Below are 17,418 nucleotides of genomic sequence, written 5' to 3'. Positions count from 1 at the left end.
TTACACAACTCGTCGAGTGGTTAGCCTCCAAATGGATAGAATGAGAAACTGTTGATGGAAACGTTAAACAAACCTAAAGGTATTAATTATAGAAGACGCCAAGTCGTCGCCTCTAAATAGGTAGAACAGGCAGATAGTCTCGCTCGCTTCTAAAAGCTTTCAGAAAATGCAATTAATCAAACAAACGATTTTCCATTTAAAATACAAACAACTACTCTATCTTGAGTCTGAATTAAAAATAACATTCGATAAAACATCACGTGACAAATTATCACACGAAAGGGTATCACATGACATAATATCTTACACGAAAAATATCTCAATTAAAATTCAATGTAAAATCGAAGAAAGATGTAATCGTTTCATTGCGTTTTATTTTCTCCTCCCAAAAAAATCATAAATTATTCTTAGGTCGCGCCAACCTTCGATTAATAAAAAGTTCGATTCTTCGTGGAAACCCGGAAACTCTCCGGGTGCCGGGGAAACGTAGCAATTTCGAGAAACTTTCAACGAGTTTCCGGAGAGGGGGGGGGGCGAAAGGGGGGGTGTAACTTTTGAATTATGACCGAACGTACGTGGAGCCGCGCCAATGCAACGGAGTTTGCAAACAAATTTGAGAACGGTACGCACGGTTTGGAACGAGGAAAAGTGGTCCACGATGGATTAGGGCTGTTTGCACGGGCGCATGACGCGCGTTGTGTCGCGTGCGGGGAAATCCTTTGGCATTACGCCGAGCCCGCGAAGTCCGTGTCACGATATCGTCGAATGGATTCGAAATGCCGCGACGTCTGGCGCGTTTCTTTATTGTCTCGCGCGCGGGGGGCAGGGGGGGGGCGGAGCGTTTTAATGCCGTAACGTGCTACGGCCCCTTGCGCAAGAATCAATTAAAAAAATTGAACCGCAGGTGAACGTGGCTTGCGTAACGCACGCGTACGACGACTTGTTAAGAGCCATTGTTCCTGGGGGTTGCGTTATGGAGGAGGAAGTCCCCTTTAATGTTAATATTAATTACGGAGCACGGTGTACGTTCGTATTGATTCGGATTCTCTGCTGCACGCCTCTGCCCCGTATTGATATTAATTATCAGTACTCGTCGATACTCATTCCCGTTTTAAGCCAGGTGTTCCGTTCGTGCTGATAGTAACTCATTCTGGTGATTACCATACGTGTAAACTGGGTGTAAACATGTCTCGAATGAGTCAAATAAGAGTTCAAGACTAGTTGATACTGATTGAAATTCTGAGTCAAGCCCCAGTCGATGTTGATATCATTCGTGAATGCAGTTCTCGTTGATATTGATTCACATTCTGAGTCAGGTGTTCATTTGTGTTGATAGTAAGTCATTCAGGTGATTATCATACGTGTAAACTGGGTGTAAACATGTCTCAAATGAGTCAAATAAGAGTTGAAGATTGGTTGATACTGATTTCAATTCTGAGTCAAGTGTCAGTCGATGTTGATATCAATCGTGAATGCAGTTCTCGTTGATATTGATTCATATTCTGAGTCAGGTGTTTATTCGTGTTGATAGTAATTCATTCAGGTGATTACCATACGTGTAAACTGGGTGTAAACATGTCTCGAATGAGTCAAAAAAGAGTTAAAGACTGGTTGATACTGATTGAAATTCTGAGTCAAGTCCCAGTCGATGTTGATATTAATCGTGAATGCAGTTCTCGTTGATATTGATTCACATTCTGAGTCAGGTGTTTATTCGTGTTGATAGTAATTCATTCAGGTGATTACCATACGTTTAAACTGAGTAAACATGTCTTGAATGAGTCAAATAACAGTTGAAAACTGATTGATACTGATTGAAATTCTAAATCAAGTCCCAGTCGATGTTGATATTAATCGCCAGTCCAGTTTTAATTCTTGTTGATAGTAACTTATTCAGATGACTGTTCTACGTTAACCTAAGTGTAAACCTGTCCTGAATGAGCCAAATAAAAGTTAAAGACTAGTCGATACTGATTTAGATTCTGAGTCAAGTTCAAGTCAATGTTGATATGAAATTTGACTCAACTACAAGTTCATGCACTTATGAGTACAATCATAGTCCCATATAAATTTAGATGTTTTGAACAATTAGTGTTCATCATTAATACCAACTAGTCTACCACCTGTAAAATATGCTCGCCAAATTAACGACGTTATACTTTCGCGACGAGGCACGTAAAGTTTAGGCGTATCAGGGTAATTTAGAAATAACAACGCAGCATTTTCGTCATCCTTGACTTTCATTTCGTTGGCTCAAATTATCCGAAAACACGTACCCGCGAATGGTATTTGAGCGGTGCATTAATATTTATTCGTTTATGCGCCGGGTGTAGCAGTTAATATCTCTTTAAACTGTGTTTCGGTATTTACATACTCGGGACGCCAACAAATTTTACGATCGTATTTAAATATTTCTTTAATTACAAATACCTATTTATTCATTCAACGAGCGGGCGGTAATTTCGCGCGCAAAAATTTGCATCGGTACGCACCGATTTCGCTATGAAAAAGTCGTATTATCGCGCGAAGCACTTCCTGATCGTATAAATATTCACTTTTACGCCGAGCTTAGGGTACCGTGGTTGTGTTTGTACGGGATCCATGCATTATTGCCCGCTGTCGCGATATTCAATTACGCGCGCTCACGGATAAAAAGGTAATAATTTTATCAAGAGCCGCGTATTTATGGAAATATTTCGCGCATTGAAAATTCATTAATTATCGCGTGCACAGTGTAGACAGAGTAACGCGTGACTGAAATATTAAATTATTTACGCATCAAAGAAGAAATATTAATCCTATCAAACGGCTAATTCATCTGTCGGAATATTCGCGTATCGAAAATCCATCGGTCTTTCATTACCAGTGCATCGAAATACTCGTTCGTTTTCGCAACTCCCAAAAAAACGAAAAAATAAACGCATGATTTCTTCGAAACAAAATGTTTATTTACACCAGGCTGCGTATTGGAAATTCTTGGAACAAAACGAACTCAGTCTGTCCATTAATTCTATATTAAAATGTTTACTCGCTTCAACTGATGCGAAAATATAAATTTCTGTTGAAAACAGTCTGGTTTGCAAAAGAAATACACGTAACGAAAGTTTATATTTAGTTAAAATAAAAGAAAGGAATGGTATTTATTTATAATTTAGGAAATATACACTGTTATTACTGCAAACAATACAAACGCGCAAGGACAGATACATAAAGTTTATTCGAGATAAAATTTTGTAACCTTCTTTTACACGGTTTGAGATTTATTTATATTCTCTTTATTAGTATTTTAATTATTTGTACGAGTACATGGATAGAAACGTAATGTAAATTGAGCAGTAAATATATTTAACTGCGCACCTGCGAGCCTATTTAATACGATCATTACCTCGCGCGCAAGTGTGTGACAGCGTTGATTGTCTATTTTATATTCGTGTAAATGAATGCAGCGAGAACTGCAGACCTGTGGCGCATTATACCTGACACGCCATTCAAAAAATTCAATCGACCTATTTAACTTTGGAACGTCGTACTTCCATTCAATAGTCCAACGAACTCATCGTTATTTCTCCTTTAAAAGTACAAAAATCATAACTGTTTTCACTCTATACAGCTCCAAACAAGATACAGTCCCAGATGGTTTAAAAAACACGTCTAAAGTTTACAATAAAATGGACAAAAAATTGCTACATATTCAGGAAGCAAACAAGTTAATTACTAGCAAGAAAGAAATAATAATCACGACTCGATTCTTTTCAAGAAATATAGTCTTCAATAAAAATTCCAGGGAATTTTATTTTTTTTTGATTTTGTTAAAAAAAACAATCTCTTCGTGTCTTCTCAGAAAAGAGGAACTTAGTAGGGAGGATCGAGTTCAAAGGGGTTGTATTGCACGATTTGGATGGAATAAAATTAAATTGGGGGGACTATTGGCTATCTGATTTGGGGAGACGTTTGACGCATGAACTAAAAAATTGTTTAGATGGAACAAACACGACGACACCGACGCAGAACACCGTGCAGGCGGAGCACCAGGGCGATTTCGACAACGCGAGCGTCGGCAGCGGGAACTCGAACCTCAGCACGGGCGCGCTACAGGTAGGATGCAACAAGTACCTACAAACGCGTTAATCGTGAAATCGTGAACGCGGGGAACGCGGTCGCGAGGCTAAAACCAACGACTACGTGTTACAGAACATCAGGGAGCAAATGGCGGCGTCGTTGGAACGAATGAGGGAGCTGGAGGAACAGGTCAAGGCGATTCCCATGTTGCAGGTAAACGACGCTCGAGCAATTCCGCGTGTCGAATCCGTTTAACGTTTTCCTTGGAGTACGGACCCGACCGTACGTTCGTCCCCGTCGCATTACTTCCGCCGGGGAAACGCAATTATCCGCGCTCGTAACGCAATTAGTCCGGGCGTCGCGGTAATCGAGTCTTCGACTCCACGACCGCACCTGGCAAACTTCAAATTGCGACGGAAAAGCCGGGGAGAGAGTGTTGGACACGTCCGTTCGAATCAGTTTTTAGTTAGCGAACGTTTAGAGACTTCTTCGAGTCAGGTCGTTTAAATCGGGAGCAGATATTAGAACGTTCAGAGAGTTTGTGCAGTCTTTTAGCTTGCAATCTTAAATTCAAGTCAAGATTTGCTAGTTAGTAACGACTATTTATTAAATGAGAAGGAATTAGTTTTAACGAGCAGCGAAAACTGTGGCGTTTCGTCCCAGATCCTTTGCAATATGGCGTCTCAATGTGCGATACGCGAGTCGCTGCTAACTGGTGTGTATTTACACAGAGCCTTTCAGAGATCGACGGAGGTTACTTAACGTTTAGATGCCTCCACAATACGCTAAAAAGAAATCTTGTTTGTACGACATGTAATATTTCAGAAGCAGAGTTTGCACAGTCTATGGATCGCTCGTTTATTAGCATATGATTACAACAAATTACAGTAGAATCTGTTAGATAACTTTCACCGATAGCTCTAACTAAATCAAAAACTGGAAATTACTAAATTATGATCTGATTAAAAGAACATACAAAATCAGGGGTTCGAAGTAAATGGCCCTTTCTATCATTTCTAACACATCTCGGTATCTCAACTTTCTCTTACGATCTTCGTGTCTCACTTTTTCTCTGAAGTTAGCGATCGAACGTCCCACTGAAATCGATCGAAACACGCGTTTGGTTTTTTGATTGCACCGGGCGTCCCATTAAAACGGAATGCAAGCGTTCCATGACTGAATAACTGGTAAACGGTTGTGCCGTACAAGCAGATTGCCGTATCTGAAACAGGATCGCCGGCCATAAACGTTTGCATCCACCGCGATCCACGTAGCATCGTCCAATTATAATCGCGAGGCGAGCCTGAACGTCGCAGAAAATGACGGTGTCGATCGGTATCCGTTCCGATGGACTCGTTTACGTCCGAACGTAACGTCGCGACGCAGGTTTCTCGTTATCCCGACGACACATCGCGAAGAAACCGACGCTTCGTTTATCTGGATCCGCGAGAAGCGATCGCGACACGGCGCTAGGTCTCTAATTATCGGGTCCCCTTTTTTTCTTTTTCCTCTGCTTTCACGCGGTGTACGCGTTGCAGGTGCAGGTGTCGGTGCTGAAAGAGGAGAAACGGAGCCTCCTGCGACAAGTGGACGAGCTGAGCAAAACGAATTCCCGCGACGATACGTTGCACAGGTACAGGAGCCAGTCGTTCTCCGAACAGAGGGCGTCGATGCGTAATCTGAAGAACGCTACGACGCCGACGCCGACCAGGGACATGGGAACGATGTGTGGCGTCATGACTAGGGACGTCGGCGTCTCCCACCAGCAGGTACTCGGGGCCCTGAGTCGGCCAAAATTGTTACCTAGATCAATGAAATATTTCAACGAATCAAACTTGACCTTTTCACCTGCTTCGTCATCGTGGACTTTTTAGTCGAATGAGAGTTCTCTGAGTTAATTGTAATTTTGATACACTGTTTGCACGAAGATTAGAGGGTCTAGAAACTCAATAGTTTTAGAGGTATTCCCATTTGAAGCTTTGGAGGCCTTCGAGAATCTTTGTTGAGGAATACACTAATTTAGATCCTTCGTTAAGATACAAATGGTGGAGAATGAGAAATGAAATTTATTCATTTGAGAAAGAGAGGACGGCTTGTAGAACCTCATTCTTGCACATTTAGACAGAAACATACTTTATATCCAGACTAGATTTGCAGTTTTACGCAGGGCAATAACTATTTGAAACTCGTAGTTAAAGCAGGAGAAAGTGAAACGGGTGAATATAGATTTGGGCAAGAAACATTTATATAATTAGAAGATATCGAGTGTATGTAAGATAGAAAGTTTAGTAGGTCCTTCGAGCGTTGAGGAACAATTAATTGTGACAGGGGAAAATAGGGAAATAGGTATTGTGTGTAAAAAGCACGGTTTCACTGATTCACGGTTTTTGTCTAGAATAAAATTACAATAAAAGTAATGTAATGTGGAACGTAGAAAACGAGAATAGAAAACAATGGTATGGAAACTCAATATGTAGGTAGTATGTTTATAAATAAACATTCATTCTTCTCCAACCAACCTTTCGTTTAAAGCTAGTAACATTATGAACTTGGAAAAAACATTTTTATTCTTGTATTTACTTTTTTTATTAAACCTTTACACACACACGAGGTTTAGAGCACTGCAATCTATCGTATAGTTGTTTCCCCAAACTAAACAGTCAATAAACAAAATTTCACGGGGAAAATAATACACCTGCAGTGGCATGGGCAGATTTTTTTTTTCGACATAGTGTACATACGGTAGCAGTTCGCTTCCGCGGCCGCCGGATTTATCGGGGTATTTGATCTATTTTGTTTCGCGAGAGAAACTCGCGATACAAGTTGGAAATGTTGGTTCCAACGGACCGAGAAGAATTTGCATACGGGCTAGGGAACACAGTTTTTAATTAACAACGAACTCGGTGGATTACCATTTGGGAAGGTGAGAAAGCCTCTAAATCCGTCTAATTCTACTCCAGACGTTCAAAAAATTCATTTCTTTATTCAATTTCGCTTATAAAAATTAGTGAAAAAAAATCTGTACAGTTTGAGAAAGCTGTAGAGCCTGAGAAAAAAAAATGCATAAACGCTTCTTTTTAGTATCGTAAATTAGAAGACCCCTTCGAGTCATGTTCTCACACTATGTTAAACGCGGCACGGAACACAATTAAGATTGGATCCATACTGTCGATCAGATAATCGCTGGAACATTGTTCGGTGGGAGAATGGAGAACGGAAGATCATTTTCCATCGAGAAAGCTAGACAGATGACGGACCATGCGAACGGTTCAATGTTAAACTCATTAAAAAAAATGAATCATTGCTTGCAATAGTAACGACCTCGAGTTCGATGATCGCTGGATGGAGAGGATCACCTGGGGATCCTCGATCCACGATTAACACTAAATTTACGAAAACCGTCAATTTGACGGATGTCTGATTCCATATTTATAATTACAGAACGTGTAAATATTATTTTTTAACAACTTATGTTGAATTTGATTGATGCAATGTAAGATAATCGTCAACATGAAAGGTATCAATAAATATACGATCAATGCCCGTAAATCTAGTGTTAACAGTAGCTCATACTCAATTTTAAAGATATAGAATCTTTTCAGAGAGCTTTTAATATTAATCGAAGCAGTACAATTGTTCGTACACAATCAGTCTGCTTCGTATCTCGATTAGAATTATGCCAACTGTTTGTAAACACTTTCGTGCCATTTTTCTCGATAAGAAAGATAGTGGCTCGCGATCAAGATTAAATTAAACTCCTAAAGCCATGTCTTACAAAACACTCTAATAGACTTTCGCTAGAAATCGTAATGGCTGCTCAAATTCCTTGGAGCATTCAATTTCCACAGCTCAACATTCTTTTCCATATGCATCCCCATTATAAATATAAATGAATCACTCTTATTTTAATCAGAAGAATGTGAAGAATTCGTTGGTACCATTTTCATCTCGCTTCCTGTTACGACCATTATCTTCCTCATCAAGCTATATTCGAATTCTGCAAGTAGCCTTAGAGTTTCCCAAATCTGACGAGAGTGCATTAGCGTAGTATTTAGCCGAATAATAGACGTTGCAAGGAGTTATTCTAACCGGGTGTTGTCACGTGATCAGGTCCGAACACGAGATATCGGCATGATAACGAGCACCCCGATAAAACGATCCCTGCAGTGGAGTCGATTGCAGATCGAAGAAATCGTACCTGAAATAAGAGACCGGAGCACGTCGTCGGACGAAAGGACGTCGTCGTCGAGCCTCGACAAGTTCTACTCGAACGATTCTCGAGACGGTTGGAAGTCGAGCTTAACGCGCGGCCGAACGACGTGCGAGGAGATCACGCCGGAAGAGACGATGTGGGGTGTTCGGTTGAGAAAGAGCCCACTTCAGGTGGAATCGATACCGCCGAGCAGTCCGAAATTCGTACGAGATTCGAGAAACTATCGAGACGTCGGCACGAGCCCGAGGAACAAATTGGAGGACCTCGTGTGGAGTCGATTCGTGATCGAGGACATCGCGCCGGAAGCGAAGAAGGAGGTCAGGAAACGATCGTACGGTACGGATACCAATATCGGCATGAAGGACGTACTGACGAAGGAGGACGTCGCGATCATCGTCGACGACGCATTGAGGATGTACAAGAGCACTCTGATCAAGGACACGGCGTCCAGGGGTTGCCAGTGCACCCCGGAACCGGCGAGGATCGTCGAGATGAAGAACCAGTACGCCCAGGCAGCGGAACCGTTCAAAATGAGGTCGAACGTGGGCGTGACGGCCAAGCCAAGGGTGTGCGAAATTGGAATCGAGGTCAGAGCTGGCCCTGGTACGAGGACCATCGCGGTTGGTCCCGATCCGTTGGCTACCACCCAACCCTTGTCCCTCCACTCGATGAACACGAGGAGTTACTCGTTCAATTACGGCGAGAACGCGATGAAAAGGAAGACCACGAAGTCCGTGAGCGTGATGGTGGACGATCTGGTGAGGACCACCGTGAAGAGCACGGACACTTCTGGCCTGGCGCCGAAGAAGAGGGAGTTTGGCACCTCGCCGGTGAAGAAGAAGCTCATCGACGTCTCCGTCGGCGAGTCGGTGAAGCCGCACATCTCGATATCGTGCGCGGCGAACTATTGCGACAATTGTAAGGAGACCATCAAGAACCTGGCGAAGCAGATCGTGAACAACGCGGAGAACAATATGAACCACCAGAACGCGAATCTTGTTTCGAGGATACCCAGGCCGTCGCACATACCGTTGAACAACATGACGGACCAGAAGAGGCAGTTCAAACGGCAGGACACTTACACGAAGATACCGGCTGTTGGCGTGATTAGATACGACGCTGATAACAAGGAACATTATGACAACAGTAATCGGTTAGTAGCATTTTTTAAATAAGTGTATTGTTAGGTTCTTTTGTGGCAATCGTATAATGTCATCGAATCGTTTCTGTCTTGTTCAATTATCTTTATTTTAGAAATTTGGGAAATCTAAATTATTGAATATCAAATTATTCGAAATGATACAGTCGAGGTATACAAGTAGACCTTACATATGACTTGAAATTAAAAAATTTCTAATCGTTCTAAAAAAATTATTTTCTATTTCGGGGGTTAATTGCAATTGTTTTTGGTCAATAGACATACCCCCAAAATCCTATCGACTTTCGAGAAAAAAATTCGAGTAGGTGTCTAAATTTTTCGACGAAAAAAAAATTTTTAATTGTTCTGGAAAAATTATTACTAGCTAGAGGGGTCAATTTCAATCAATTTTGGTCATTACACATACCCCCGAAATCCTATCCAGTTTCGAGAAAAAAAATTCGAGTAGGTGCCTAAATTTTTTGGCGAAAAAAAAATTTCTAATCGTTCTGGAAAAAATATTTTCCGCTCCGGGGGTTAATTACAATCATTTTTGGTCAATAGACATACTCACGAAATCCTATGCATTTTCGAGAATAAAATTCGACAAGGTAAGAAATTTTTCGACGAAATTGAAAAGTGTCAAATCGTTTTGGAAAAATTATTTTCGGTTGCGGGGGTCAATTGCAATAATTTTTGGTCAACAGACATACCCTCGAAATCCTACGTATTTTCGAGAAAAAAATTCGACAAGGTGTGAAATTTTTTGACAAAATTGAAAAAATTCAAATCGTTCTGGAAAAATTATTTTCATTTGCGAGGGTCAATTGCAATAATTTTTGGTCATTACACATACATCTGAAATCCTATCCACTTTCGAGAAAAAAATTCAATAAGGTACTGAAATTTTTCGACAAAATTGAAAAGATTCAAATCCTCCTAAAAAAATTATTTTCATTTGCGGGGGTCAATTGCAATAATTTTTGATCAGCAGACATACCCTCGAAATCCTACGCATTTTCGAGAAAAAAATTCTTTTCCAAAAATATAAAGTCTATGATTTTAGTGAGAGGTTATAATCCCGCCAATACGAATGTCGGAAAATAGAACGTACGCCATCTCTCGTTTCTAACCTGGAAAGTATACGTTAGGGGTAGTTGGGTAAAGGATTGTACGATCAATGTATATCGCGTGCTTAGTGGCATTAGGCTCGTGGGGGGGTTGTTGGTTTTTTCGACTCCATGGTTGCGCGTTGAACGCGTCATAGTGTTTTCAAGGTGTGCGCAGAGGTCAAATTGTAAATAACACACCGGAGGTCAGTGACAGAGAAAGTGTCCTTAAAATCATTACGAATTCGGTATGGTGAACGTGTAAACCCGCGTATTCCGGTCTCGACAGATCGATGCTGCAACAGCATCAACAACGCGCTACCCGTTTAGTTAACGATACCGAACTCACCGAAATATCTTCCGCTCGTTTCGTTGATAAAGGGTAATTGACTCCTCGAAACATTATTTCCGTTAAATTCTTACAAACCGTACCAGAAAAATGAAGAATAACAATAATAACACATTGAAGCAGTTTACTCAATACCAATTATTACTATTTCTTTCTTTTACTGTTTTGTAGTATCCAACAACTGCACGAAGAAAAAAGCAAGGATGAGAAGCCAGAGGAAATATACATCGCGAAGAAAGAGACTGACGAGGAGAAACACGAGCTTCCAGAGTCTGCTCTGTTTCAACCAATTCAAGAGAAACCTAGAAAGAAGGTTGAACCTACCAAGGAGATACAGGCTGCCATGAAAGTTCTGAACGACAGCCTGAAAAAGTCACCTAACAAGAATATATCTCATCAAATGAAGAACGCCATTGCGATCATTCAACAGGAATGGTTCAAAGTGTCCAGCACGGTGAACGCCAATCCCTTAGAAGTAGAAGACTACCTAGACTGTTTCGAAGAATATTCCAGCTCCCTGTTGGAGTACATTGTTAACATGACTGACTCTAGTGGAAACACTGCAATGCATTACGCTGTCTCGCACGGAAATTTCGATGTTGTCTCCATACTTCTAGACTCGAAGGTTTGCGACATTAATAAGGCAAACGTGGCTGGATACACAGCCGTGATGTTAGCAGCTCTCGCCGAAGTACGAAATTCCACTCACGCTTCTGTGGCAAATAGATTGTTTCAACTTGCGGATGTTAATATTCGAGCAAAATTGGTAAACATTAAGCTACATTATATTCAACGATACACCTCATGAATGATTACTTATAAAATCGTATCTCTTTCAGCATGGTCAAACTGCTCTGATGCTGGCGGTGTCACATGGACGCAAAGACATGACTCAATTGCTGTTGGACGCTGGGGCAGCAGTGAACATTCAAGACGAAGATGGCAGTACAGCCTTAATGTGCGCTGCTGAACACGGGCACACCGACATCGTACGATTGTTACTTACGCATCCAGACTGTGATCCATCGATAGCCGATATCGACGGTAGTTCCGCTTTGAAAATCGCATTGGAAGCGGGCAATCGTGATATCGGCGTATTGCTTTACGCACACGAGCACGTGAACAGAGGCACGAGTCCGTACTCCTCGATGAGGCGGAGTAGGAGAGGGTCCAAACCGACAACGCCTACTGGACCCTCTCCTTCAGCACCAGTAAGCCCGGCGCCATCCAGAAGGATTCACTCGTCGACCGTTTCCCTAAACTCGTCAAAATATTCTGCTAAATAATTTACAAAACACTGGAGAACTCTCGTAGACGTTTAACAATTCCATGAGAGATTGTTTGAATCATAATCATACGTATCATCAGTAAGCAATAATACAATCGGCGTTCCCGTGTTTCCTATATTTATTGCTAATGTGTTTTAGTATTTATCGTCGATTACGATACTTTAAGATGTTAACTACTGGATAAACTATCACGTTCTTGCCTAACGATTCATTCAGCCCCAGCACAAACGTTTGATTTAAGGTTTTCCATTTAACTGCTCAACTTTGTATACAATTATTCGAGAGAAGTTTGAAGGTGTTGGTTTGTAAATTTAACGCGTAGAAACGACTAGCGTACGTTTCACGGCGTTGAACGATAGGAGAGGAATTTGTATAAACTTCTTTCTAGGTGCTATCGAGGTAAAAAAAAGTGAACCCTTCTTTCATTGTTGATAGATTTTATATGTCACGAGTATGAAACTTCGATGATCTTTAACAGGCACATTCAGAATTTGATTCTTAACTCGGGAAACTGTGTGAAAGTACAAAAAAGAATTTCGTATATAGGGAACGGGTCACAGTGCGAGAATCAAGTAATGTCTTCCAACATCCTGTGGCATTATACATTCCAAAACGAATCATTAACAATCCGAATTTCTTGCCGCGGAAATTTTTACTTGCATCTACATTTAATGTATTCAAGTTTCAGGCCTAATTTCCATTAAACCCTGGGGATCAAACTGTCAGTAGAATAATTGTGTACTGATATACATAGAAAGACATAATACAATACGTGTAACGATTACATGGTGCACAAACGTGAGGTTCGCAATTAATGTTGAATTTATATACGAGAAACATTCTTAGAACTTATCGATCGTCGTTCGATGTTGAGGTAGAAAATGTTATAGACGTGAAAGTATAAATATAGTATCCTGTGAATCACGATACAAAATATCGAAGGGCATACGAGGGAAAGTTACGTCTAATACTTGTTGAAAATTTGTTCAGGGTACAGTTTATATACATTAATAGCGCACGGAAATTTTAATTCTCTTTCGTTCCTCGTTTATGCGTGCCGCCTTCGTATTAGGAATTGGGATATGTAAGAATTTTAACGTTGAACGTTTTTCTTATAGGGTTGTGAATATCTAGAAATAACGAGCGTATTTAAGTTCAACATCAAAGATTTAGGTTTAACGTTGTAATGAGTATTCCTATCGTTAAGAATCTATATTAATGTTAAGTGGCGATTATATATCAAAGGTAGCACTGAATCAAGTAATAGAACCGTAGGGATCTAGAAAGTAGAGGACTACTTTTCATTGTTTGTGCCTTTATATTTAACATACTGTAACTGATAATAAACACGAGAAGAAACAACAGAAAACGATTGTATTATAATTTGTAACGAATTCTCCGTAAAATTCAATGTCCATCGTGATGTGAATCTGAGCCGCGTTAAGGGAAAATCATAAATGGTTGAAAACCTCTCTATTCCCTCTTCCCGAACTATTTAAATAAAATGTACCAAATGTTCGTTAAATGTATCAAAAGTTATTTTCAGAATGCATGATATTTCTAAAAGTTTGTATGTCGTAGCATTAGTTTCTAACATGACACACCGAAATTCAGTTAAAAAACAAAATCTATTATATTCTATACGTAGTAGTTATATTATAGAACGTAATTTATCAAAATTCATACGTACACAACATCCATGCTCCATACCGATTCTGTAATCACTTAATTGCATATCCTATTTGTTTCAATAAAAAACACAAATTTATAATACATATTTTCCATTCTTTTTATTTACATTTTCCTCTACCTTAATTCCTTAAATTTTATAAATTCTGAAGTTCTATGATCCTTTATAATTACTCCAAATATTATTCGAATTTAATTAAATTCTACGATTATTGCTCTATACACTATTAATTAGTAATTAATAAGTTATAAAAGATCACTGGAAGCGATTCTTATTCCAATATTGCGCAAAAAAGTGCAAAACTACAGTATCGCCATCTAATATCAGGGATTCGTACTGCTAAAATCGTGCCAGGATCACAGAATGTGTGAGGAGGTATCCGGATTACAGGTTCCCCCACTCCTCCTACTCCTGATTTGCAATACCTCGATTATTCATTAATAACTCTTTTTCTAGGATTAAAATATGAACTTTTAGAATCGAAGAATGTAGTATAGACCCTTGACAACATTCAAGGATACTTTTTATAACCATATCATGCGTTATTAAATAGTTATTAACAAATATCTGAAGTCGGAACATTTGCGACTGTGTCACTGTCCGCTTCAATCGATGAATTCTCAATCTTTTTAATAATAACACCCATATTTTTGCTATTAGAAAGCCAAGTAGACATCTCTGGTAATATTCAAGGATCGATTTTGCAACGCTCCGCGCTCTAATTAATTAGTTATTAGCGATAGATCCCTAAGGTGTCGCGTTAAGAGGTTAGAAACAGTGTGCCGACTTCGGATATTTGTTAATAACTATTTGATGAGGCATAGGATGGTTCGAAAAGGTATCCTTGAATCTTGTCAAGGGTCCATACTATATTCTTAAACTCTAAAAGTTCATATTTTAATCCCAGGAAAGGCGTAATTAGTTAATTAACGAGCAGTAATTCATTACGAGGCAAGAAACACGTAGTTCGTTGTTTTCGCCACTGGCGGCGCCACCATAGAAATAACGGTTTTCAATGAATCACTGCTTGTTAATTAACTAATTACGCCTTTCCTGGGATGAAAATATGAACTTTTAGAGTTTAAGAATATAGTATGGACCCTTGGCAAGATTCAAGGATACCTTTTCGAACCATGGCATACGTTAATAAATAGTTATTAACCAATATCCAAAGTCGGCACACCGTTTCTAACCTTTTAATACGACACTTTAGGGATCTATCGCTAATAACTAATTAATTAGAGCACGGAGAGTAGTAAAATTGGTCCTCGAATGTTACCAGGGATGTCTGCTAGGGTCTCTAATAGCAAAAATATGGGTATCATTATTAAAAAGTTGAGAATTCATCGATTGAAACAGACAGTGACACAGTCGCGAATGTTCCGACTTCAGATATTTGTTAATAACTATTTAATAACGCGTGACATGGTTATAAAAAGTATCCTTGAATGTTGCCAAGGGTCTATACTACATTCTTCGATTCTAAAAGTTCATATTTTATTCCTAGAAAAAGAGTTATTAATGAATAATCACGGTACTGAGTATCAGGAGTAGGAGGAGTGGGTGTAGCTGTGCTCCCGATACCTCCTCACACATTCTGTGATCCTGGCACGATTTTAGCAGTACGAATCCCTGATATTAGATGGCGATACTGTAGTTTTGCACTTTTTTGCGCAATATTGGAATAAGAATCGCTTCCAATAATCGTTTATAACGAATATATTATATGAAAAAATGTATTTAACAATGGCAAAGCATTTAATTAGGTATTAATTGGATTCAAATAATATTTGTAGCAGTCGTAAAGGACCACAAAGCTTTAGAATAGATCAAAATTAGGAAATTAATGGGAAAGGTAGTGGAGATTGTAAATAAAAAATATGGAAAATATGTAGTATGATCTCGACTTTTTATTAATATAAACATGAGGAATGTTTTACAGATTTCGCACTCTATTAAATAATGATATGCCTCGAAATCTTGATAACACGTTTAATAAATAAATTAAATTGATGTGTGATATTTTGTACAGAATTATTCTAAAACATTTGTAGTATACTTCTGTAATACGATTTAGTGAAGGTGTCTAATGCATAAAGTTTTGTTTAATTGTATCAGAATAATTAAAAAACAACATGAACATAGTAAAAGCTGAAGATTGGCAATCCTGGCTACACATCACGTCGTGACGTCGACGCATATTGTTGCTCGTGTCTGTCTCACCGTTTTATTGACAGCTCATTTTACACGGTTCGTAATTATGTATTTTGAAATAATTAATATGTACATAATTTAGATGTTTGAACAAATGTTGTTAAACTGTAAGAAATTACAATTAATGATTTTTGAAACATTACATACAACATGTTTCACTTTCGAGTTCAAATTATCGAAAGTTTGTTTATAATATTTGCTCCTATGTATCGGAATATTTCGCACAACTGTTTAAACATATTGCAGAGTTACATTAACACAAATAAAAAAATGTAACATGAACATTTTAAAGAAATCGACGTTGACAGATGAATTGTTAACTATAGCCTAATCTGTATTGTAATTTACTAATGCTAATGACGCTTTTAGTGTACAATTTAATTACAATCGTTTCTGTTGCAGAAGTGTCTTAATCAACCGTCAAGATTGAGAATAAAATGCGGCGAGCTCATTCAAGTAGGTTAACCAGTAGTGTTGCTTTCGCTTTGATAAAGTATAATTCTTATAACTTATGTTTATTGATTTCCATGAAAGATTATGCCTATGAACCTGTACCAACGACATCGAGTCACAATGGTGTGGAGGATGAGAATGAAAGAATGACGGATCATTTAAAGGATAAAATTCATGCTCTGAAGTCATTGTCGATCGACATTGGAAATGAAGTACAATATCAAGAAAAAATGCTTCGTGGGATGGTAAATAAAACAACTCTTTGCTTTTCATGAATGTGTAATAATTAGTATACAAACGGAGAGAATAAACATTTTTTCATCGCAGGATGAAGATTTTGAGAGAACAAGCGGTTCGTTAACAGGATCCGTTGCACGTGTCTTACGCTTGTCCAAAGGAAGCCATTCTTACTACATTCTCTATTTATTTCTGTTCTCTGTAGCTGTATTTTTTGTATTATGGATAGCAATGAAATTTTTCTAACCATAAAAAGCTTTTAAATTGTTAAGAAATTTGAAGGGTGGATTCATTCCTAAATTATTTCGATATATAGTTGCATAGAATAATCTTTGATTATGATAGGCAATATTCATGTATAAAGGTCAGGAATACTTTAAACTAATTTAGGATAAGCTGTACAGTTAACATTTTCGCTGAGTTTTATACACAAATTATATCTAAATGTATATAAATTAATACAATTGTAAAAATTATTTATGAACATATATGTTATGTGCAAAGGAGTACATTTGTACAAATATTTATATATAAATATATTTTGATTAATATAAATAAAGGTAATTCCAAATATTCGCTACTATCATCAAAATTTAATCAACGTAACAACGACGATTTTGATCGAACCATTGAAAATATCTTTTCTACGCGTTCGAACAAATTTAAG

At 38.7% G+C, this 17,418-nt stretch overlaps 2 protein-coding genes across 4 annotated transcripts in view; both read left to right on the top strand.

Moving 5' to 3' along the window:
* Positions 1 to 13,930, top strand: part of LOC122397946 (KN motif and ankyrin repeat domain-containing protein 3) — a 65,179-nt gene extending 51,249 nt beyond the window's left edge. For all 3 annotated transcript variants that reach the window (XM_043397446.1, XM_043397447.1, XM_043397448.1), the window contains 6 exons: positions 3,980 to 4,095; positions 4,192 to 4,272; positions 5,598 to 5,828; positions 8,170 to 9,425; positions 11,040 to 11,634; positions 11,708 to 13,930. In XM_043397446.1, the coding sequence (XP_043253381.1) occupies positions 3,980 to 4,095; positions 4,192 to 4,272; positions 5,598 to 5,828; positions 8,170 to 9,425; positions 11,040 to 11,634; positions 11,708 to 12,154 (2,726 nt within the window). In that variant the 3' untranslated portion in view covers positions 12,155 to 13,930. The remainder of the gene's footprint in view (positions 1 to 3,979; positions 4,096 to 4,191; positions 4,273 to 5,597; positions 5,829 to 8,169; positions 9,426 to 11,039; positions 11,635 to 11,707) is intronic.
* A 1,740-nt stretch (positions 13,931 to 15,670) lies between these two features.
* On the top strand, positions 15,671 to 17,147 carry LOC122397833 (BET1 homolog). Its single transcript, XM_043397271.1, has 5 exons — positions 15,671 to 15,702; positions 15,966 to 16,097; positions 16,464 to 16,517; positions 16,596 to 16,759; positions 16,842 to 17,147. Exons 3-5 carry the CDS (start codon positions 16,499 to 16,501, stop codon positions 16,995 to 16,997), a joined length of 339 nt encoding a protein of 112 aa, XP_043253206.1. The 5' UTR covers positions 15,671 to 15,702; positions 15,966 to 16,097; positions 16,464 to 16,498; the 3' UTR covers positions 16,998 to 17,147.
* Positions 17,148 to 17,418: the final 271 nt, after the last annotated feature.

Source organism: Colletes gigas, unplaced genomic scaffold (genome assembly GCF_013123115.1).
Source record: "Colletes gigas isolate AHSC1104 unplaced genomic scaffold, ASM1312311v1 Colletes_gigas_Sc00010, whole genome shotgun sequence".
In the NCBI taxonomy this organism is placed as follows: Eukaryota; Metazoa; Arthropoda; class Insecta; order Hymenoptera; family Colletidae; genus Colletes; species Colletes gigas.
The sequence above is the reverse complement of the archived record's forward strand: the minus strand, read 5'-3'. Positions and strand labels throughout refer to the sequence as shown.

Bases quoted from the DNA above. Each gene is read 5' to 3' on its own strand.
- LOC122397833 (XM_043397271.1), top strand. The intron at 16,760-16,841 runs GTAAATAAAACA...TTTTCATCGCAG, and splicing joins AAAAAATGCTTCGTGGGATG to GATGAAGATTTTGAGAGAAC.